Here is a 21,727-nt window from a genome sequence, read left to right as displayed (position 1 = left end):
ACATGACTGAAACCGTGGGTAAAGAATCATTCAACTCCAAGGGTTTTCGAACGGTATGATTTCCCGCCGGTGAGGCCTATGACGCTAGGCTAGGCTAAACATGTTATAGGCCAAACTACTAGGTACATCACCGTCGACATTCACTCTCATGCAAGGCACACCAGCGTATGAGGAGGCAAGAAAGGGGTTCTGGTCGCAAGAGCAGGCTGACTGCACACCATACTGCATTCGTCAACCCAAGAATGCCCAAGGGGTAGCTGAAGTTCTGAGCGTTCTGGAAGAAACTGGATGCCCATTCGCGATTAAAAGTGGCGGGCACGGTAGGTCCCAAGGGGAGTCTTCTATATCGGCTGGTGTTCTCATCGACTTGAAGTACCTCAACAATATCCAGCTATCGGAGGATAAGCGCACTTGCAGAGTTGGGCCTGGTTGTACATGGGCGGAGGTCTATGGACAATTGAACCCAGCAGGGCTCACGGTTATAGGCGGCAGGGCGTCGACCGTGGGAGTAGGAGGTTTTTGCATTTCTGGTAAGCTATTACTCTACCGCGATCTTATTACATACTGAGACAATGTTAGGGGGGATTTCATTTTTCTCAAATCGCCATGGCTGGGCGCTGGATAACGTCTTGTCATTTGAAGTGGTACTTTCTGGTGGGATAATGTTGCAAGCAAGTCCTTCGTCCCACCCAGACCTTTACAAAGCGCTTCGCGGTGGGGGCGCCAATTTTGGGATTGTTACAGACTTGGAGCTCGCCGTGTATCCCTACGAAGGCATATGGGGTGGCGGCGTCAGTTGGGCTTGGGAGCACGGTGACGCCATCATCGACACCTTCATTGAATATGGCGAGGACAACGTCGGCAATGCGGACGCTGCTGCTATTTTAGGCACAGTCAATTACCAAGGTCAATGGATATGGTATGCTGAGTTGGAGCATCTCAAGCCAACTCCGCCAGAAAAACGATCTGTTCTCGGCCGATTTCTCAAAATTCCCTCTCTTTTAGACGCGACAGGCCCGACTAGTCAGATAGAGCGAACTGATAGCATCGTCAGTCACTATCCAACAGGATGCCACAATGGATATTGGACGTTCTGTACACAGGTAGACAAGCGAATCCTTAAATACTTCATGGAAACATGGCGTGAAGAGGTCGATCCGCTACTCGATATAGACGGCATTGACAAGGCTGCTTTAGCAGATGTCAATTTCGTATCTCAGAATATAGTCGACGCCATGAGTCGAAATGGCGGCAACGCTCTCGGGCTTGCTGGCAAAGGGCCTTTTCTCTTATTTCTGATGGAGTCCCTGTGGATGGAAACAGCGCAAAGCGAGCGTGTATGAAAAGCACTGCGCTCAACAGCAGAGAGGACACAGACGGAAGCGAAAAGACTGGGGTTGCATCATGAGTATATATACCTGAACTATGCCGACCCTTTTCAGGATGTGTACTCGGGGTATGGAGCAACAGCCAAAGATTTCCTCGCCTTGGTGAGCGACAAGTATGATCCAAAAAGCATCTTCCAACATCAGAGAGGCGCGGGATGGCACCTTCATGGGTCTATTCTGGGGCCGGTAGATGGTCAAGGCGCTAATAGTACGAAAGCGTAATCATGTACACGTTGACTAGAAGTTGACCTGGGTAAATTCTTTTCATTTAGCATTGAAATGGCCGGCTGCTTCAATGCTAAGCAGAAACGGAATATAGCAAAACTCGTTAAAAAGATGTGATTGATAATTTTAGTTACGTCTAAGAAAATACGGCAAAACTCCAGAATGATGGCGGGGCCCCACCTAACTTGGTATCTAGATAGGTACCCAAATTCAAATATGATGAGCGATGCACTGCGATATTAATGGATATACATATATATTTACACTGTAACCAATTGCTAGAAACATCACGGTGTACATGTACCTAGGCACTAGATTCCACCAAAATGTAGTCCTGTTAACCTTATATTTTGAGTAGCAACTCTAACCTTAAGTTTAACTTTGAGCTTAATGCAGCAAGGCCAGCTCAGCTCGCGATTATAAAAGATATGCCTTGTAGTTTCGGTGGGTTTCAGCACGCTACGCCCTATAATTGTAACGAGCAAATAGAACATCAATTTCCGTTTCCCTTCACTATCGTAGCTAAGTTTAAAGGGGGGTGATTCATAGACGTGCTAACAAATCGAAGTCCTAATATTTGGTTAACTTTGTAGCTGTATTCTGTCACATTGGTATTTCTCTGGCCAAGACATACCTTTAAACCAACGTCTTGCGTTCAAGACACTATCCAACAATTGAGTTGTGATGCCACGTTGGCTCTGGCGGGCTTTTTGCCGTTTAATCGTTTCTCTGCATTCCCGCAGCCGTGCATATGCTCTTCCACTTATTGTTGGGTTTTGGCTTTGGAGTAGAAGGCGTTGGACGCGCGTTTCTTGGAGGACAATAACGACTGCTGTTGCGATTAAAAACCCATGCTCTTCTAAATGTAGCATCTCGACCGACATAGCTAGGACATAGTCGCTAAAAGTGGTGAAATTCACCGGCTGTAGAGGGTCTACCATTTTTAACTCGTGCATCGAATATCCCTTTTCAGTATCAGCTATGAGGTTCGAAACTGGGGCTCCGAGACTCTGATAGGAACAAGCGTTGGCTGGGCCATACAATGTTACAGCATTGTCGAAGGCTCTTGTATCAATATTTGTGTTGTCGCTGAGATTTCTATATCCCCGATAGGTATTAGTGGGCCTACTAGTAGGTGCGTAGGGGATTGAACGAAACTTACTGAGTTTTAGAAGGACGACGAGGCCAAACTCCATCGGATCTTCTCTTACGAGCCTGGACATAGCAGATGCGTTCCTTAGTCTTGCACCTGGAGCATGGCTGGATCTCCACGACGTGGCAGCGTACCTTTCGTCGTCGGCATACGACACAAGCCTTCAAAGCTCGTTGTCGTTTTGGTTTTGGGCGGTCTTCTTGGACCAGCGCCTTTGTCGGTGGATTCAGTGGAGTACCCGCTTCCTGGGCGCCGTTTGATTTGGAATCCGAACTTCCTCCATGTGGAGGGGAGGGGTGGCATGTAGATAATTCCATCTTGCTGCGAATATATCGGTATACCACCACCATTGCTCTAAAACATCAGCACTTAGAGAAATCGTGATTTGCAGGAGGTTAGCCTGGATGCTGGATTCGATGGCAACCGTGTGGTTGAAGGTCTATCGGAAAATAGGGGATTCACTAGGCAAGATTTAGCGACCAGGCTACCCAATATCCAGCGCTTAGATTCCGTCGCGCCGCGGTAAGATATCAACTACCATGCAGGGTCCTCAAGCTTCGCCTACCTTCTCTGCATCCCTACCTAGGTACCTAGGTAGGGACGCATGCTTAGCCCATTCAGCTACGTGAATACGTGGAAAATAGTATGGGTACCTAAGAAACTATAGGGAAAATCTTTTACATATTCGCGTCCCCAACACATTAAGCCGATACCTAGGTAACTAGGCGGGTCCTCTTGACAAGAGAATAAGCCAACAATCGACAGGAGGCGACAAAATTCACGAAAATTTACAAGGACAAAGACTAGATTTATATTCGTATTCTATTCGTCGATTTGTGTATAACTTCATCGGGAATTATTCTGCAGTCCTAGAGCGGTGCTCACGATACAAGGGCTTCCACAAACTGATCTCGAACCCTTTTTAGCGGTTCCCCTATGATACCCCGCTCGGCGTCTGCCATACAGAATACATGTCCCTCATTTTCAGCAACTGTCAGCTTAATCTTCATCCCAGGATTGTGACTTTTCACTATATTCACAAATTCGACCCCTTGATCTCTCAGAACCTCATTTGCCCCCACGATAACGACCAAGTTTTTCATTGTTCGAGCCAATAAACCGAAAGGCAATTGTGTGGGGGCATCTTCATTGTCGCTCATTGGAAATGCATAGCTCTTGTGTAGTTTGGGATTTTCGCTATACTCCAGAGATTTAAGTAACCATTCGTCTGCGAAACGATTGATAATGTCTGGAGATATCTCGTCGATGTTCTGATTTTCTCGGAAGCTCGCATAATCAACTCTGTCACTCAGCCAGGGCCCAAAGAGAAGGGTGGCAGCCAGTGGTTGTGACAGTTCAATAGACGGAATTGACGGGTTCGGTTTGGTTAGGTGAAATATTAGGCTTGCCGCAAGGCCACCGCCTGCGGAGTCCCCTGCCAGAATTATATCACTGGGCTGGAATCCATAGTCGAGGAAACGCTTGAGGGCAAGGGTTGCTTGGCGGAGTTGAGCTGGGTATCTTCTTGCGGGTGCCAAAGAGTAGGGGAGTATTGCTACTGCAACCTCAACTCCAACTTTACTCCCAGGGACCAAGAAAGCGTTAAGTGCAGCGAAAAAATGGCCGTGCATAGGAGGCACAACGTAGCCACCGCCGGGCAAATATAAAACGATTTTCTGAGCCTTGCGACGATCGCCAACCCAAAACAAGCTAATGCCCTCAGTAGGATTTTGCTCATCGATGAGAGTATCTACTTCAGCTTTAATTCGCGATAATAAAAATGTGTCTTCGCTAATCGCTGCCTCTCTCCGTGTAGTTTTAATCCAAGATGTGTAGAGGGACAAAGGATCAGGAGCGAGGAATTGTAGTTCAAGTGGTGTGAATACGGTCATTAGTGTACGTGACAGCGCAGTTATAGCCCAGGGGAAAACCGGTGTAATGCCGCGCTTGAAAACAATGAAAGTATTCCTCACGGCCAGGTAAAGGAAAACCGGAATGCCTATAGATAGGTTAGTAATGATCTAGTAGGGCGAATGTATATGTTTAAGAAGCCGTACCGACAAAAGGCAGCTTGATCCAGAGTTTGGCTTTCTGTAAGCCCGAAAGCTCGTGAGTTTCTGCCATTCTATGCAATTAGATAGCTCCAAATGAATAACTTGTTCTGGAATGAGAAAGAGTGAGACTCGTATAAAAATAGAAACGAGATCGTTGATATGGATTGTGATACGGGGACCTGAGCGTTCAACGTCTACGAGTTTTCGTCCCTTAGGTGACTCCCTTTTTTCTTTCTGGTGGAATCTGGCGCCTAGATAAGAGTATTTCCCTACCCCGCCAAGACCGCCCCAGAATAGGCTATCGTAGACCCTAAATACAGGGATTCTATCAGTTGTTTGGGGTGCTAAGATGTGGGTAAAAAAATCCAGCCCCGCGGTGCACAAGCTCAGCGCGCCCGCGGGCTCCGAAATAGTCGAGATGCTACGCTGTCACATCGACAGGAACGTCCGCACGGTCATGAGAATCTTCGGCTTTGGAAGGCCCGCTGGTTTATAAACTGTACTGGATTCATTCCTCTGTGGGACCTTAAAATGGGGACACGATCGCAGAATGGGAGCTCAATTTTTACACGTACAAAGCACCGTTAATAAAAGAAATGGCGTGGTATCCGGGTCGAACCCGGCCTGCTGGGCCTACGGCCAAAAAAACATCTCTTATATCATTAAGCCAGCTGGCACATCGCAACCAAAATGATACTCCCACGTAACAGTCGCGGCGCCGGGAAGTCGACTCGTTGAAATATCGGGTCAAGTTGGCTATCTCGAAGATGGAACTGTCCTTGAAACATACGAGGAACAGGTCCTGCAGGCATGTAAAAACTTAAGGGCCTGTATGCAGTCGGCTGGCGTCAGCATCCAGGATCTTCTCAAGGTCCGACATTACATCGTCAATTATGAACAAACAAAATTGGGGCCCCTAATGGAGGCTATGGCGTCAGTGTTCGGCATTCATGAATCTGAAAATCTACCGGCTTCGCTCCTCGTCAGTGTTCCCTCACTAGCGGACCCGAGGTTTTTCTACGAGGTCGAAGCCACCGCTGCAATCAGTGGGGCTAGGTCTATAACACCCGAACCAGCCGCTCCCGCACTCCAGGATGTTACAGAAACCGACGTCGTTGTTGTCGGCGCGGGACTGAGCGGTCTTCAGGCTGCTGTAGACTTACAGAGTGGTGGTCTCCGCACGCTCATCTTGGAGGCAACGGATTGTGTTGGGGGTAGAACGTTCTCTGTTAACTCGACGTCCTGCTCTTCCAATAAAGTTGATCTTGGTGGCGCATGGATCAATGATACTAATCAGAGCCGTGTTTGGGCTTTGGCTAGGAAATATGGCATGCAGACCGTGCAACAGCCAAGGGGGGGTCTCAATATCATGATCCAGGCCGATGGTTCTGTTCATAATTTTCCCTATAGCCAACTAACGGTAAGACAACATTGACTCAACAGGGCGTCCACATCCGCTAAAATATAGCAGCCAGATCGATCCGTAGACGAGGAGCATATCATTCCTTTTATTCTAGCTGTCGACGAGCTCGCCAAGACGATAGATCCTAAACGTCCAGAAAATTCGCCGAACAGTTTTCGTCACATCCCACGGTCCATCAAACAGCAGGCTCGCTCACTAGAGCCATGTTCAGCTCTGAGCCAGATGAATTGAGTTTTCTGTGGTTCTTGACCTGCATTGCACGCCATACCACCCTAACCAATATGATTTCGGACGCTAAAGATGGGGCACAATATCTCCGGGTCCAAGGAGGTAGATATTTCCACTCCCATTTCCACGGAGCATCTCAGCTAACAATTCAATCCTAGGTACTATGCAGTTCTCTGAACGCCTTGCCGAGGAGCTCCATCCCGGCACGGTTCAACTAGCGACGCCGGTAACAAAAATCCAGCAGCTGGGGACTGGGACCGTCCGCGTCTCCGCCGGTCTTTCCAAAACCGTCTATTGCAAAAAGGTCATCATTTCTGCGCCCACTTCCACATATTCGCAAATCGAATTTCTACCGCCGCTTCCTGCGCCCAAGAGGCTGCTTAGCGAATCTACAATTTTAGGCTATACTAGCAAAGTTGTCCTCGTGTTCGAGAGACCCTGGTGGCGTGAAGGTCCCAAAGCCTGTTCCGGCTCTATTAGCTGCGCCGACGGCCCCATCACCTTCTCACGAGATACCTCTTATCCAGATCAGGGACTGTGGTCTATTACATGCTTCATCAATGGTAAACACGCACGTGAGTGGTGTCCACTTCCAGAAGCACGGCGGAAAAAAGAGATTCTAGAATATTTCAATAAAGCGATGGGAACCATTTTCGAAATCGTACCACCGCCTATCGCTATCCACGAGATTTCATGGTCAAATTACCAATGGTATCCCGGGGGACCATGTCCTGGCATGGGTCCCAATCTCCTGACTTCTGAGGCTGGCCTGTCGCTCTGCGCTCCTTTTGGGGATGTCCATTTCGTCGGAACCGAGACTGCGCTGAAGAATCCAGGTTATATGGATGGTGCCTTACACTCGGGGAGTCGCGGGGCGAATGAAGTTATGGCTGCGCTTGAGGGTTACTGACCCTCTATATCAAGAAATTCGGTTTTTATAGATTTGGAAATCAACCGTTAAATCGTGTGGTCATAACCAATTATTAATATATTCCGGTCAACCGTCAATAAACCCATGGAATCCGGTCGTAGTGTTTTTTAACCATTCTCGGAGTATTCATCAAGAGGGCGCAGCTATGAAAAGGCAGCAGGGATGCTGAGGAGTAAACTTAGACGGTGAGGACAGAATCGTTTTAGGTCATTAAAGCCACGATACTGTCCCGAAATTTTATCAGCATCCATCTGTGTCTGGCTTTAGAGATGCATAATCGAGTTGCCATAATGGTATCTGTACAACATTCGATCCCTCGCATAAAGTCGGTCCTGTGAATCTTATCAAAGTTTCCGTAAATAAAAATGAATGCAATCATCCAAAACAGTAATTTTCGCCGCGCGCATCAAGTATATCTGCCAGGCCTTCTAGGCCAAACGCACCTGATGGACTGCTCCATACCCCTTTCAGAATCTCGGCGCCTCGGGTTACAAGGGGCATCACAGGGGGTAAGAAACTAAGAAATCGTGTCTGATGTTCAATTGTTGTTGCGTACGATGCCACCACGACGATTGGCCAGAAGGTCGTGTTTATTAAGGGCGTGAGTATGAAATCCGGCAGAAGCTCGACGGTAGATCGGACAAGAGGTTGCGATAGCTCCAAGATGCATGCCCGATCTTCGAAGAATGAAGAATATAAGAACAGAAGGAGAGCGTTCCGCACGACCTCCGCTGCGGCGCGCCTCGCCTTGGCAAACTGGCCATCCTTGGTCTGTCCATTGGGGCCGTTTGTTACATCGTCTATCGCTAATTCGCAGATATCATCGCGCAAATTTCCGAATGCCTCTAAACAGCCCATATCATTTCCCTCTACTAATTCAATTCTTCGCGTTACCGCAAATTCGTAAATACGAGGTGCCATCTGATATAAGGGCCATGCCGCACCTACGGCAACTCCGAATGGGCTCGAATGGTCCCCTACAGAAGGCAATTGGAACATTGTAGATTGGTGTGGAATAAAAAAGTCCTCGTCATTGGGCGGTAGACGCAGACTAGAGAGGAATTCATAGTAGGCGTAGAGTCCAAGCAGACTGTTCGTCAAATTACCGTCGTCCGTCTCACCGGAATTCGAAACAGCCTGTGCAAGGACACGGCTAGCCCGTAAGTGGCCTTGAAACATTCCCTGCGTGTTCCCGCGAATGCTCTAGGAGATTGTCAATAGCTCTTCTACGATAAGATAGCTCAAAAATGAGCCAGCATCCCAATACCTAGCAAAAATTTAATAACTAACCTCGAAAAGACACATGAGTAAAGTGGCAAGCAAAAGCCGGCGTGTATCCCGGCCGCCATCAACAATCGGATCGGCCAAAGCAGCTTTCAAGTCTTCAATAGCCAGCCCGTAGTAGTGAAATCTCGACCATTCGAATTCTTCATCGTTCCCGGTTACTTCTAACGAATAACCCCCGAGAGCAAGAACGGCGTTCATTATTAAAGAGTCCGAAAAGGCAGCAGGGATGACTTCGAAGAGGAAGGGATCGCGAAAGGCCGTGAAGGGCTTTCGACATGACTCGAGGATGCAGAGTCCGATCCGAACGGCGGCAGTGATGTATCCTAACTCGATGTAGGCGATACTGATTTAGGCTTTTTTCCTTTACTAGAAGACACGCCCAATCTTATCCTCCAAGCGAATTCGTTGGCAGGTGGCCAAGTACATATTAAACCTAGCCGATGGCAACTCGAACATGTAGGCATTTGCTCGTCACATTGCTTCTTCCGTAAGCGACAAGACGCGCAGCCAGTCTTATGACGCGTTCTTCTCGGTTTAAGGCCGGATGGAGCTTCCGCCGCGGTCTCCATCATCTATCAGATTGAGATCCAGCTCTCAAGCACGTGGTAGTGTATGAATACAGAATCATCGGGAGAAGGTTACCTGTTGTACATGAATCCTAGTTCTAGCAGAATATCAATTACAAGAGACAGAGAAGACGAGCAATCACCATGCGAAAGAGGTGGTGTTTAGACATAAATGAGGCGAAGGATGACGAAGATCAGCTGGAAAAGTACCTAGGCTATTGCCTCGAAACGTGGAAATTAGGCCTAGGCTAGGCCTGTCGATCCGTCGGCATCTCTTTAATCAGAGCACCGTTAGGTACCTAGGTAGGGACTCAGGGGTCCGCGGAACTCCGCTCTAGGGCGCGAGCGGGGTACCTTTTACCCCGCCATAGCGCCCGTAACTGCAGCTGTAGGTAGCATCTAGCATGTCCCAAGACTAAAAGTCACTGCACTGCGTAAGACGCTTGGTTTAGAAGTCATCCCAGCCTGCAATAGTTATACTACAGTCATCCACAGCGAGCAATTTCCGTCGTTGATGATAGAATCACTTTTATAAGCCCTTCTATAGTATTAACTAATATCTTCAATATTTTGGAAATACTTAAAAGATCTCGGTTCAAAGATACAAGCAGGCCCTAATGTTGCAATACTCAACGTTCCAGTCATGGATTTATCACAGCTGACAAAGTTAATCAGTACCTCATTAAACTCTTCACTGAACCCGTCAAGTATTACTCGGGATCACTGAAGTGAGACGATGGAAGCACAGAAAGTGGCGACATACCGCTCAGAACATAGGAGTACTACCATGCCACAACTATGAGTAGGGGCTAAAAGATAGGCGCAGGTTATACATATTATCCAGATGGTTTCACTTGTCAAATTTTCGATTTACTATATTTTCTACTCTGAAATCAAAACGGCCAGAAATAGCAGAACTGGCCTTCATGAGTAGAAAGCCGAAATAAGGCAATACCTAAGAAAACCTCTAATCACGCACATTTCCTGAGCTCGAGGGGTACAAGTTAAAATAATTTCGAATTGAAGGCGTTGGCGATGGCGCATGATATTCAACCCACCAAAGGTATCATACCCTACCCACTAATCACTAATTGACATAGCTAACTATCGTAATAGAACCGGAACCTCGTGTTGGCGAGATTCGTGTACGCCTAGACGGAATTAGGAAGAACAAAAGAGGCTTAACGGATCAAGAAGATATACTAACATGCCTATTCAATGAGGCAGAACCCGGAGCGATTAGGGGTGATCTAAGAAGACAAATCGAAGACATACGAAAAAGGCTAGCGGACTTAATCCAAGAGGAAGTGGAGTTGAATAAAGAGTTAGAGAAACTAAATGAGCAAACGACCATTGACGAGAACAGGGGGAGGTCGCGGACTATTTAGACGACCATCGGGTGGGCTAGTGAGGTTACTGAACCAATGATCTCTGTCAAGGTAACTAGCTAACAATATAAATAAACACAATTTTGGTACCAATATTCGAGTTATGGGCTTCCATCGTACACTAACTCAACAGCGCAATCTTCTACTATGCCCCTTTTCTTGATATCGACGGGGTATGAAAGCACACTGAAACTCCGGGGTCCATCAAGAACCGTCGTGACGCCCACTCCCATATCAAGAACTACCCTTATTCACCCCTGATAACGCCATAGTCACCCTCCGTCCAGACTATCTTCGCTCTCCAGTGCGTAATCTTCCACAAGTTATCCTTGGTATCCTTAACGAGGTCAAGGAAGTACAGACCGCCACCAAGGAGACGGGTTGCATCCGGCTTTGTGCCCTCTCCCCTGCGGTAATGCTGAGCTAAGGAAGAGGCGGTCATAGATGCGGTGGACTCTCCATCCTTGTAGTTCACACGTATGTTGCTCATGAAGTGAGTAGTGTCCATCTTCGAAACATTGTCATAACAGTCGGTGTGGATGGCCTTAAGGCCTGTCATGAGTCTGCCGTTAAGATCGAATGTAGCCTCTGGGATGAACGCCGAGTCAAAGAGGGCGCTGTCCTCCAAATCGAAGCCGAGGATGGCACGGTAAAGCGCATCGGTAATAGACTCACGGACGTTCAGACCGGGGAGAGAAGTTGGAACGGACATGATGAAAGCTTAGCTTTTTTTCCGTCGCGATAGTGTATATAGTCAGGTACTGCCCTGGGTTTGAGTCACTGATGAGATAAGGTGATAGCGAGGGATGGGAGATTCACAATGAGAAGACGAGCTAATTTAACTTCAGCATATGGAGGGTTCGTGCTCATACAAGTCCGATTAAGTCCATCATCACGGAACAACTATTAGAAAATACCATGTTGGAATCGGATATTCCGGGCTTAGCACTTTATCCCCTTTATAGTTCCCCCGACTATGCCCCACCCAAATAAGTCTAGCTCCCGTTGACAATATTAGGACATGGTACAGAAAATCGGATCCTCCGAAAATCCCCGCGCGGTGTTCCACTAATAATTCGGCCGGGTCCCGTTTTGGTTGTCTATGGAGTACGCAGATCCGGCGAGATCAATCTTCTTCCTAGTTCATTTCATAAAATTACAATTTCAAGCTCGGTTATACGTCATATAGTAAATTGCATATGTTACTCGGTGAGCGACATAGAGTATGAGTGTAAAATGGAAAGTCGCCGACTTTCAATAGATTCATGTAGAAGGCTACTTACCTAAGTAAAAAGGATTCAAATCGCACTCTACATACTACTACCATTCGGCGAATTTCGAGACCTCGTCCAGCTCAGCTCAGTATCTGCAGTCAGCAACCCGGCATTTCAGCGACTAGCATTTAGTTACCGATTATAGACGTATTCGTAGGTTCTATGCGTCAACCCCACCGAAGCCTCATGCACTTTAAAAGCCGATCTCATTAACGTGAGTGTTGAATCCTCTCTCCTTTCGGGGTATTACCACAATCAGAACAAAGCTTCAAATTCATATTATACTCATATACTTTTCCGAGCCGATTCCTTTCATAAGTACACGTCGTTCATGTCATAACTATTCCTTCAAGCATACCAATCAAGCGTGACGACACCGCCAATCCAGAAATGTTCCGATGATCCATGAAAGATAATTCGAAACGCGTGCTACAAGCCCCAGCTCCGAGCCATGTCGGTGATAGCGACACCCAAACCAGGATCGCGAACCTACTCATTTAGCAACTTTTCCCCGAAATGACAGTTCTATTTCCCGCCGCCTTTTAGCGTATTCCATCATACTTTCACCCCTGCGCTGTCTCTGGTCCCATCTCAATGATATTGGGATACTCTGGATTCCAGACCAGCCCCACTGCTTAATGCGTTCTTGAGAAGAATCCGACTCGCAATACGCAACCTTGTGTTGGTCAATATGCCGCGTGACAAGAAACCAGTGCACTGTCTCCTCATGATCGAGCGTTGCCCCAATTGCGTCCTTGATGACTTGGTTCTGCTCAGGTACTCCTCTTGGATTCTTGCGAAAGAGGTACTTAACAGCATCAAGGTGCCCATTGGCGGATGCTAACGTCAACGCCGTTCCATGTTGACCAAATTCTTGTTCAAGGTCGGCGCCTATTATGAGAAGATTGTCGAGAGCCTTGACGAGCCCCCAAGACGCCGCAAAGTAAAATAAGCTCTCTTCCCCTGAAGTAACTGAGTTTGATACCCGCAGAGGCCATTTAAGGTTGGCATATCGGTGGAGAAGGCAATAGTTGTCCGTAATTGGAGTAACATTGCCCCTTCCCATATCTCCAACACGCAAAATATGCAATCGGGACCATTCCACTCTTGCAGCCCATTTCAAATCGGGTTCCTTCCTCATAAGATGCCTTATCAAATCTTGTTGTGAATGAGCCAACACGAAATGAATAGCGCTTACCCCAAGGACAGTCGCCTGGTGGGGGTCCACGCCCTTTTTACACAACAATTCCCATAGCGCTATGTCGTCGGGATGACCAGATTTGTCAAGTGTTAAGAGGTAGAGCATATTATTTCTGTAATCGTTGATAGAGACTCCAGGATCCTTGCAGCCAATGAGGCACTTCGCAATGTTAAGTCGTCCACTTCTGCAAGCTTTCATAAGAGGTGTCTCGCCCCATCTATCCCTAGGTTCCAAGCGCGCTCCATGACCTATGAGTAAGTCCACAACGCTCTCCAAACCTTTCCTTGCAGCGAAATGAAGAGGCGCCCGCCCATCGTCGTCGGGCAAATCCACGTTGGCCATATTGGCTATCAAAATCTCGACACCTTCGACGTCTCCAAAGCCAGCCGCTTGATGAAGAGCGGTTGCGCCGCGATTCAATTGGTTTCGCTGGTTAATTAATGAGCAAAGTTTGCTATCGGACTTCAGGTGTTCAAAACCACATCGAGGTCTAAATATCATTAGGCCTTATTATCATGTATAATTCATCGTCCCAAGTGCGACTTACTGTGTTTTGCTTGTTACGCCGTACCTTTTCCGCAGTTCACTTAGTAAAATTCCAAGCCCTTCATGGTTTCTCTCCAGTACTGCGATATGGAGAGGACTGCGAGGGAGGCAAAGTAAATCACCCCCCTGTTCAATATACTTTTCAAATAGCATAGGCAATAGGCTGTTGTAGATTGATGTAGATATAGCAGCCTCCAGAACAGTGATGTAATTGGGCATGTTAGGCCCCTCAAACACACCGGTCATCGTCTCCCCACTATTGAGTAACCACTCAATTAATTTAGGATCCCTTCTCGCACAAACTGCTGCCATGAGAGGAGTTACGTGCCAAGGATACTCCAACTCCAGGTTCACGAGGCGGCCGTGTTTGCGTAAGTCCTCACATGCGCTAATATCGTTTCGGGTTATGGCAGCACAATATGCCTCCGCCAGGATTGTCACCCCTTTTTCCTGAGCGGGGGAAGCTAAGGGAAACTCTTGGCGCTCATGAGTCTTTAGCAATCGTATGATATTATAGTCGCCTGCTTGGTGGGCATACGCCAATGGTGTCATTCCAAGGGAGCAGGGCTTCATCTGAGCGCCCAAGTCTAGCAACATTTTAACTGCATCAAAATGCTTACATTGTACAGCAAGATGTAATGGCGATAAACCGTCGCGTCTTACTGCATCAATGCTGCAGCCACGTTCTTTAAGAAATTCGATTACACCCAGGCTGTTAAAGCTGGCCGCGTAGTGCATTGGAGTTTCCATATCGTCATCCAAAGGCTCGATATTATAAAGGAGTTTTTCGTTTAAGTAGAATTCGATACATTCTACCGCGTTGGATATAGCGGCAAGGTGAATAACATTCCCACCCGAGAAGAGGTGGCCATCCATAGTGTCACTCCAGGTCCTCCCCCATAGCGGGGTGAGTTGTTTCCTGCTGACTGTTTGTGCGACCGTTTTTAACGCAGGTAAATTGTTCACTTGTACAGCTATGAGTGCAGCATCCATCCCAAATGAATTTGCCAACAAGACATCCGCGCCATAATCAATAAGAACTTTGGAAGCCTTGAGGTAATAGTGCCCAATGGAGTACAAAAGAGGTGGAGACTTTTGATTCGAGCATGCATTACAGTCGACGCCAGCATCTAGAATCTGTTTCAACTTCCTAGTATTGCGGTCCTCGTAAATTTCGGGCCCGGGAAATGAAGCAAGGTGGACAAGGCTAAAGCCGTCAACTTTTTCGTTCGTAGCGATAAGCTCCTCGTGTCGAGCAGAAGAGAGGAGCCGAGAAAAGTTTTCTTCGCTAATAGATACTTGTGATAAGCAAGCCAACTCCATAGCAGATAAATTGTCGACCCGATTATGAACGTCCACACCCTTGTTTAACAGAAATCTTATCATTGTAGTGTCGTCATGGATAATAGACCATGATAAGAGTTTGGCGGCGGAATCCTGCGTTAATGAACTATCCCAATGAGACGTTTTAGAAGCAATATTAATGAGTATTTCGGAAAACGAAGACCAGTTTCCAAGCACCTGAGGTTCGTCAAGGTCGCTAAGGCATTTCCCTTGTCGGAGCTGCATCGATCGCGGCGAAAGTTTATTGCTAACAGATTCCAACTGATCAATGAGCTGTACGAAAGCCGATGTTCCCATTTCCTCTTCGTGCACTCTTACCACAGCAGTCTCCGACAGCCGAAAGAGCAGTTGTTTGAGCCAATTAATATCTTTTTCAGTTGAAAGTGCATACGGCACTACCGCTGAGGATACCGAGGCCCACAGGTTTCCACACTGCTGCCATTTAGACGTTCCAAATCCCGCCAATAGCTCAATGAATATATCAGGATGAACCTCGTTATCCTTCTCAATAGACCAAATGAGTAGCTCCTCAAACGGAGTTCTACCCTTCCCACATCGTATATGACAGTGAGGGAACAATAATATAAGGAGTTTAACAAGTTTGAGAGTTGCATCTTGACCTAAAGAATGCAACGGACTTCCGAGATCAGGATCCAGATTGTCAAGTGGTATTCCAATATCCAATAAATGTTGGACGATATCAATCGATCCAATATTAGCAGCTCTCCGGAAAAATAGGATATCGCCTTTCCAGAATTCTAAAGAATTACAGTAAGGCATAAGTAGGCGAACTGCATTTACTTTAAATTTGTTGAGGGCCTCGCAAATTGGAGTGAAGCCTTGTTTTGACTGCATCTTCAATGCAGTGTCCTTATCCTGGTCCAACTCGATAAGTACTTTCAGTGATTGGATAGAGCCGACACGAGCACAAGTGTGCCAAATGGTATTCATATCAGCCTCATGTATGATAGTTGAAGCACCATGCTCCAACAATACCCTAATAATATCCCGGTCCTTATCTTCAGAACACAGGTGCAGGGGTGTTTTCCCATCCGCTGCAGCCACGTTGGGCACCCAACCAACTTCCAATAAGAGCTTCAGTATGTCGATTGATCTTGCTTGAACGCAGGAATGTAACGCTGTCCAGTCATCGTCATCTTCCGAAAGCTTGACCGCCTTTAGCATTTCCAATTGCCCGCTCTCGACAAATCGCTCCAAGGAAGTTATGTCATTATTTTCAATAACGGATAGTGCGAACTTTCGAAGTGCTTCTTCGCTAGCCCAGTCATCTATAACGAGGACATGTAAGGAGCGGTCAAGTTCCACTTTCATTGAGTTTGCAAATTTAAGAGTCATAGTATACAGTCGCGACCTAGGGCCGGAGTCATCCTCTGGCCTCCCGAGAGCTTCAAGTAGAGATACGACCGCCTTGCCTCCAGGATGTTCGGCTTTGAACATATCCGGCGATGCCCGGTCAACAATGAATTTGTAAAAATATTCGAAACCAATCACATCGTGGTCATCTAGCCGAACATCAGCTCTGATCAGGTCCGCCATCACATTAAAATCTTCGTCGTACCAAGAGGATAGACGCGCCAATGACAGCAGTGCTCCCTGCTTAAATGGTGTTGTAAAAAGTGAGGACGTAGTACCTCCGGCGGCCATGAGGATTTGAATCGTTTGATATCTCGCGCAAGCGGGTACCATCTCCCCCAAAATACCCATACGAATAGCATAACAACTTTCTGACTCGATGAATATATTTAAACTGCCGATTGCACAATGTAACGGAGTACCGAAACGGCTTCTCGTATCTACTTTCGCGCCTTGCTCAAGAAGATGCCGACAAACATTAGGCAAGCCTAACGCTGAGGCCATATGTAAAGGTGTAAAGTCCGGTCTTGTAACGGCGGTGATAATAGTCAGGGCGGTTTGTTCGTCTCGTCCAAAGTCGGCCCGTATCAGGTATGCGGGCACACTTTCCCGTGAAAGGCAATGGCGTATTAACTCGATCGCCCACGAAGTAAAGCTCGCCGTTTTACTGGCGTCAAACAGATTACCCAGAAAATGTCGCGTGGCAGTATTTTCAGAGGCCATTTCACGCCTCATATGCCATAGCCAGTACATCGCAGCAATCTCGTAAAGCGGGCGTGCTTCATTCCTCTTTACTGTGTGTTGAATCCAGTTCTTCGTCTCCACGGGAGTCTCTTCATGATTTTTAAATGTCAGGTACCTTAGAAACAATGGGGCTAGGAGTGAATGCCCCTTATCGACGGAGATGTGATAGGAAGAAAGAGTCGGATGCGTGGTACATATCCCTTCAAGAAACTCCATCACGGAGTAGTGGGTAAATTCGAACGTCTTGCAGTCTGCCGACTTTCGAATGAGGCTACTACAATGTTTCATAATCTCATCTGCTTCGACAACCTCGTCTTCTTCGAAGGTGTCTTGGTCAATTGAGATCGACACTGCTTCGCATATCTGTTGGATATTGAGGCGTCCGTGGCGGCTGAAAGCGATTAATTGAAGACATTTCTGTACAAGCTTTTGTACTTGTTCGTTCGAGCTTTGTACTTGATGGAGGATGCGCTCATAACTAGCTGGCAACGTTGGTGGGAGCTTGGTTAAGGCTTCACGCCTTGCTCTATCTGTAGATAGTTCGCAAAGATGGTCTAGTTGACAGGCCACCCATCTGAACCTATAATAGGAATTAAATCCATTATCATTTCGAGAGCTCGATTGGATTTCACTTACATGCCCTTAGCGCCATCAACTAGTTGTGTCATGATATGATCCTTCAACGACATATCCCGTAGCCTAAGTTTCCTCGAATTAATTCGCTCCTCCAATTCAGAGGCTACATATAGCTGTATGTCTTCTGTATGTGCTTGGATATCAATGTGCTTGAATTCCGACTCTAGTCGTTCGCGAATTTGAAACTCATCCCGACTCAGTAGAGCCATTGTGATAATTTCGTGGTTTTGGGAGGTTGAAAGGTCGGCCAAGCCATCGACGACTTCACATGTATGAACGACACATTCATCTAACCCATCCACAATAATGAAAATTTGATCAAATAGAGTTGATATATCAGTAATCACCTCGAGTAATCTGGCAGGGGAAGGGTCCCCTGGGAGATATTCGTGTGGTAGTAACTCTTCGTAATATTCGTGGAGTATCTGAAAAGCCTCTTCACTCTGCCTGGCAAGTTGAGACGCCAAAGATGATAGGATGTTCTTCGCAAGATGTGTCTTCTCATCCTGGTATGAACAAAAGAAGTATGCAACCGCCACCCTGTCGTCCTTCGAACACAACGAAAAGCATTCTGTGACAATTGCGCCAGCAAGCACAGATTTTCCGGCCCCAGGGATACCACTGATCCATATTCTCGCACCTGGATTGGAGTACCAATTCTTAAAACCAGTACCCCCTGTAAACCAGGCACCAGTAAGCGGGTGACGTAATTTTCTGTTCATCTCAAAATTCGGACGAGGGTTAGTCTCTTTGGTAAAAAAGTCTAGGACATCTCTTCTGGTTTTATCGAGAATGATTTTAGTTTCAATGTCAAGTATCTCCGTCACTGTCGACTGGAGATTATTCAAGCGCTTGGATGCATCCTTTTGACGTGATAAATACTTCTTCAGCTGGTAAAATGAATCAGCAGACACAGCAAGATTGAGCGTCTGTTTTTGACGTTGTATCGATTGGATCATCTCTTTCATCTCCACAGATGAGAAGGGCCATTTCAAACGACTTTGAAGCCTATTGAACTTTGAAGGTGATTCAAGATCCCCTCTAAGACCGTACAGTCCTTTTTCGAGGCGATTTAGAATTGGCCGGCAATCATTAAGGTACTGCAGCCTCAAGTTTGCAGAAGGCTGCGATGCGGAGTCATTGGTAGGCAGCGGGTCCTCTAATTCGTATGCGACAAGGGACAAATTGTGTAAGATGTTAGTGAACTCTTTAACCTCGCGAAGCAAGTCTTCAACTTCAGTTTCCGCTCCTTTGACACATTTCACGTACCGAGCTGTCGTTCGGAACACGAGCTCGGCCACTGAAACTAACCCGGCGATTGAGGCGGCGATAGAAAGCCCATCCATTTCGCTTAAGCCGACAGCCTAGTTGATATTCTCAGACTCAATAGAATAGGCTGTATGGAATAAGAATGCGAAATCTCCGTTGCCACACTAAACATGGTTCTTATACCTGTCAGTACTTAATCCAAAAGGCGCCTGGTTCACCGCTGAAAGCCTTACTGTAAGCCCATTGCTACATAGAGGGGGCTTAGCACCTTATAAAGTCAAATACAAACGTAGGAGGCGCATTACCTGCAGATTCACCGGCTGTATTCCCTCCAATAAAGTATGTTTAAAAAATCACATATCTCATATAGGTGGGCGCGGAGTTACCATTACTTCCGGCCTGGATCAAAGACACATATTGGCGGTGGCTAGGTATGCCGTACGACCTCACTCTCGCCATACTTGCCGATGATCTAGGTCAGGCGCATCACCAGGCTCCGCCACGGTCGGGCCAACCGGTCGCCGTACGGGTGCGAAGGATCCCATAATCTGATACTCGGGAGAGAAACGATTACCACTGTCGAAAACATTGCGCTATTGAAGCAATTCTATTTCTTTTTCTATGAGTATTACCAGCCTTACGACTGGGAAAGTTGAGTCTATAACCAAGGTAGTACGAAAGTAATATGGTAGCAACCAAATCCATCATTAAGTCTATTTTCTAAAAGTGAATGATCAATAAACCCTCAGCTCTTTGCTGCGTGAGCTAAAGATCCATGATGGCCCTGGCGCCCGGTTCGCTGCACACATAAATGATATCGTGACTGTCACTGAAGCCATTGAACTTGGTGGCTGAGCACTTAGTATATGCGCCCATGTCCTCAAAGTATAGCCAATCGCCCACATCGAGCTCCTGGGCAAAGCGGATGCTCTCAGTGATACGGTCAATGCCATCACAGGTAGGTCCCCAGATAGAGTACTCAATGCCAGCATTGACGCCTTCGGGCAGGTTATCGGCAAAAGGGGTATTGTAGAATGTCCGGTTACCGGATCGCAACACCTTAGCAACGGGATGCTGGTGATCGAACATAATGCTGCTGAAATTTCCATACAACCCATCATTGACGTATGCCATGTAGCTAGTCTCGCCCGTACTTGGGTTGTCAATAGTGCGACGAGCTATGATGTTGCAAGCAATAGTAAATGCCGAAGAAACGTAGTACCGGCCGGGCTCGGCTATGATGCTAATGTGTGGTGGGAAATGCTGGTCAAGAGCCTCACGCAGAACGTGGGCCATATCCTCAAAGGTGTCACCACTGAAACCACCACCAACATCGAGAGTTTTCATGTCAAAGCCGTGGGAGTAGGCTTGCTTGAAGACAGTTTCGGCATCCTGGACGGCCTTCAAGAAAGCGAGAGGGTCAGAAGCCCCAGAGCCTACATGGAAGCTGACGCCGACGACGTTAAGATCAAACTCCTTGGCAAGAGCCAGGAGATCGTTGGTGGAGTCTAGGGACGCGCCGAACTTCAAGCTTAGGCGGCAGAGACTCGATGAGTCATCAGTCAAAATGCGCAGGAAAAGCTCAGCATCGGGGTAAAGCTTGGCGATTTTGCGCAGCTCATCAGCATTGTCAAATGTCATTTGCTTGACGCCTCGGTTGGCGACGTAGCGCACGTAAGAATTGGTCTTGCATGGCTGAGCATAGATGATGCGAGCCGGATCGACGCCCATATTCAGGACCTGTTCGATCTCAGACTTAGAGGCGCAATCGAAGCCAGTACCTAATCCAGCTAAAAGCTGGATAACCTTGGGGTCCGGGTTGCATTTAACCGCTGTGATATGTATTAGCACGGGAAGTAACAAAATGTCACTTGGTGATATGACATACCGTAAAATGGCTTCACACGGGGAAGATTCTTCTTCCATCTCATATGCTGGCGGTAGACCTCGCCAAGATCGCCCACAAAGAAGGTATCCTCATCACCTGGCTCGCAAGACTCATGGTCAATATTCTCAACACGTTGGCGAAGAGCATCGCCAATCAACTGCTTGGCAACTAGGGCGCCATTGTGATGATAGTACTGGTCAAAGAAGAAGTTCTTGGTAAAAATATGATTATGATCAAAGTGAGTTGGTGCAAAGCGGTCAACGGCGGCTGTTGCCATAACCATATCCCTCTTATTTGGCGGTGAAGGATTTGCTTGTCGATGGGGATTGATCAAGGATCTTGTAAGTCCGGTAGGCGTGGAAATTCAGGAGAAGCTCCGTTGATTGTCCGAAGTACTATCTAAGCAGATGAATGGATAGATAGTAGGATAGATGAGTTGTAAAGGTACCAGGAACGTGTTCCTCCAAGTAGATGTTAGGGGGGTCGAAAACGGTAGCTTCCTGATCCCGAAGCGATCTGACGAGGTCTCCTCGACTCTCCCTCAATTAGAGGAAGAACCTCAGAACTCGTCCTATGCGGCAGCTGGTGGGTGGGGGGTAGAAATGGGTTCGTCTGGGGGATAGTATCGAGCAGGGTGGGCGGTCGGGTTTCTTTATGCGACTTCAGCAGAAGCGGGCGGTGGTGGCCTCGAGTTGATGATATGGAATGTCTTTCGCAGACTGAAATCTTGATCAGAGACGAAGCTCACGGCCGCAGAAGCCGTGGTAGCTAGATTGCCTTTGAGAAGACCAAAGGCAAGTCGAGGGAG

The 21,727-nt window shown here is 47.2% G+C and overlaps 9 protein-coding genes across 9 annotated transcripts; 3 read left to right on the top strand and 6 right to left on the bottom strand.

The window, feature by feature from the left end:
• Positions 1-2: 2 nt before the first annotated feature.
• Positions 3-1,610, top strand: F4822DRAFT_426714 (FAD binding domain-containing protein; the record flags this gene model as incomplete). The annotated part of the gene is made up of 4 exons (XM_051460613.1): positions 3-53; positions 110-530; positions 580-1,337; positions 1,443-1,610. The coding sequence occupies 4 exons, from the start codon at positions 3-5 to the stop codon at positions 1,608-1,610; spliced, it is 1,398 nt and encodes a 465-aa protein (XP_051316641.1).
• Positions 1,611-1,880: 270 nt separating this feature from the next.
• Positions 1,881-3,324, bottom strand: F4822DRAFT_165618 (uncharacterized protein). The gene is made up of 4 exons (XM_051453209.1): positions 2,901-3,324; positions 2,776-2,828; positions 2,248-2,711; positions 1,881-2,183 (listed from the first exon to the last, which is right to left on the bottom strand). The coding sequence occupies exons 1-4, from the start codon at positions 3,114-3,116 to the stop codon at positions 2,107-2,109; spliced, it is 810 nt and encodes a 269-aa protein (XP_051316640.1). The 5' UTR covers positions 3,117-3,324; the 3' UTR covers positions 1,881-2,106.
• A 244-nt stretch (positions 3,325-3,568) lies between these two features.
• Positions 3,569-5,271, bottom strand: F4822DRAFT_165603 (Alpha/Beta hydrolase protein). Its single transcript, XM_051453208.1, has 2 exons — positions 4,824-5,271; positions 3,569-4,765 (listed from the first exon to the last, which is right to left on the bottom strand). The coding sequence occupies exons 1-2, from the start codon at positions 4,888-4,890 to the stop codon at positions 3,648-3,650; spliced, it is 1,185 nt and encodes a 394-aa protein (XP_051316639.1). The 5' UTR covers positions 4,891-5,271; the 3' UTR covers positions 3,569-3,647.
• Positions 5,272-5,652: 381 nt separating this feature from the next.
• F4822DRAFT_426711 (uncharacterized protein) lies at positions 5,653-6,474 on the top strand (the record flags this gene model as incomplete). Its single annotated transcript, XM_051460612.1, has 2 exons — positions 5,653-6,240; positions 6,292-6,474. 2 exons carry the CDS (start codon positions 5,653-5,655, stop codon positions 6,472-6,474), a joined length of 771 nt encoding a protein of 256 aa, XP_051316638.1.
• On the top strand, positions 6,445-7,579 carry F4822DRAFT_165601 (amine oxidase). Its single transcript, XM_051453207.1, has one exon. It carries the CDS (start codon positions 6,635-6,637, stop codon positions 7,379-7,381), a length of 747 nt encoding a protein of 248 aa, XP_051316637.1. The 5' UTR covers positions 6,445-6,634; the 3' UTR covers positions 7,382-7,579.
• On the bottom strand, positions 7,580-9,423 carry F4822DRAFT_165600 (fungal-specific transcription factor domain-containing protein). The gene is made up of 2 exons (XM_051453206.1): positions 8,693-9,423; positions 7,580-8,605 (listed from the first exon to the last, which is right to left on the bottom strand). The coding sequence occupies exons 1-2, from the start codon at positions 8,885-8,887 to the stop codon at positions 7,778-7,780; spliced, it is 1,023 nt and encodes a 340-aa protein (XP_051316636.1). The 5' UTR covers positions 8,888-9,423; the 3' UTR covers positions 7,580-7,777.
• An 874-nt stretch (positions 9,424-10,297) lies between these two features.
• On the bottom strand, positions 10,298-11,581 carry F4822DRAFT_394651 (uncharacterized protein). The gene is made up of 3 exons (XM_051457376.1): positions 11,463-11,581; positions 10,372-11,404; positions 10,298-10,318 (listed from the first exon to the last, which is right to left on the bottom strand). Exon 2 carries the CDS (start codon positions 11,353-11,355, stop codon positions 10,891-10,893), a length of 465 nt encoding a protein of 154 aa, XP_051316635.1. The 5' UTR covers positions 11,356-11,404; positions 11,463-11,581; the 3' UTR covers positions 10,298-10,318; positions 10,372-10,890.
• A 293-nt stretch (positions 11,582-11,874) lies between these two features.
• On the bottom strand, positions 11,875-19,360 carry F4822DRAFT_394649 (ankyrin repeat-containing domain protein). The gene is made up of 3 exons (XM_051457375.1): positions 17,763-19,360; positions 13,666-17,706; positions 11,875-13,608 (listed from the first exon to the last, which is right to left on the bottom strand). The coding sequence occupies exons 1-3, from the start codon at positions 19,106-19,108 to the stop codon at positions 12,411-12,413; spliced, it is 6,585 nt and encodes a 2,194-aa protein (XP_051316634.1). The 5' UTR covers positions 19,109-19,360; the 3' UTR covers positions 11,875-12,410.
• Positions 19,361-19,796: 436 nt separating this feature from the next.
• On the bottom strand, positions 19,797-21,202 carry F4822DRAFT_436511 (pyridoxal-dependent decarboxylase; the record flags this gene model as incomplete). Its single annotated transcript, XM_051462312.1, has 2 exons — positions 19,797-20,863; positions 20,920-21,202. The coding sequence occupies 2 exons, from the start codon at positions 21,200-21,202 to the stop codon at positions 19,797-19,799; spliced, it is 1,350 nt and encodes a 449-aa protein (XP_051316633.1).
• Positions 21,203-21,727: the final 525 nt, after the last annotated feature.

Source organism: Hypoxylon trugodes (assembly GCF_022578975.1).
Source record: "Hypoxylon trugodes strain CBS 135444 unplaced genomic scaffold F4822scaffold_3, whole genome shotgun sequence".
In the NCBI taxonomy this organism is placed as follows: Eukaryota; Fungi; Ascomycota; class Sordariomycetes; order Xylariales; family Hypoxylaceae; genus Hypoxylon; species Hypoxylon trugodes.
The sequence above is the reverse complement of the archived record's forward strand: the minus strand, read 5'-3'. Positions and strand labels throughout refer to the sequence as shown.

What these genes read in the sequence shown, in the direction of transcription:
- F4822DRAFT_165600 (XM_051453206.1), bottom strand. Translation starts at nt 8,887, where the DNA reads ATGAACGCCGTTCTTGCTCTCGGGGGTTATTCGTTAGAAGTAACCGGG. An exon ending in TACTCATGTGTCTTTTCGAG is followed by an intron (nt 8,606 to 8,692) that starts GTTAGTTATTAA and finishes ACAATCTCCTAG; the next exon opens with AGCATTCGCGGGAACACGCA.
- F4822DRAFT_165618 (XM_051453209.1), bottom strand. Translation starts at nt 3,116, where the DNA reads ATGGTGGTGGTATACCGATATATTCGCAGCAAGATGGAATTATCTACA. An exon ending in CGTCGTCCTTCTAAAACTCA is followed by an intron (nt 2,712 to 2,775) that starts GTAAGTTTCGTT and finishes TCGGGGATATAG; the next exon opens with AAATCTCAGCGACAACACAA. An exon ending in CGCAAGACGTTGGTTTAAAG is followed by an intron (nt 2,184 to 2,247) that starts GTATGTCTTGGC and finishes ACCAAATATTAG; the next exon opens with GACTTCGATTTGTTAGCACG.
- F4822DRAFT_165601 (XM_051453207.1), top strand. Translation starts at nt 6,635, where the DNA reads ATGCAGTTCTCTGAACGCCTTGCCGAGGAGCTCCATCCCGGCACGGTT.
- F4822DRAFT_394649 (XM_051457375.1), bottom strand. Translation starts at nt 19,108, where the DNA reads ATGGATGGGCTTTCTATCGCCGCCTCAATCGCCGGGTTAGTTTCAGTG. An exon ending in GTTGATGGCGCTAAGGGCAT is followed by an intron (nt 17,707 to 17,762) that starts GTAAGTGAAATC and finishes TTCCTATTATAG; the next exon opens with GTTCAGATGGGTGGCCTGTC. An exon ending in GGCGTAACAAGCAAAACACA is followed by an intron (nt 13,609 to 13,665) that starts GTAAGTCGCACT and finishes AATGATATTTAG; the next exon opens with ACCTCGATGTGGTTTTGAAC.
- F4822DRAFT_165603 (XM_051453208.1), bottom strand. Translation starts at nt 4,890, where the DNA reads ATGGCAGAAACTCACGAGCTTTCGGGCTTACAGAAAGCCAAACTCTGG. An exon ending in GATCAAGCTGCCTTTTGTCG is followed by an intron (nt 4,766 to 4,823) that starts GTACGGCTTCTT and finishes ACCTATCTATAG; the next exon opens with GCATTCCGGTTTTCCTTTAC.
- F4822DRAFT_394651 (XM_051457376.1), bottom strand. Translation starts at nt 11,355, where the DNA reads ATGTCCGTTCCAACTTCTCTCCCCGGTCTGAACGTCCGTGAGTCTATT.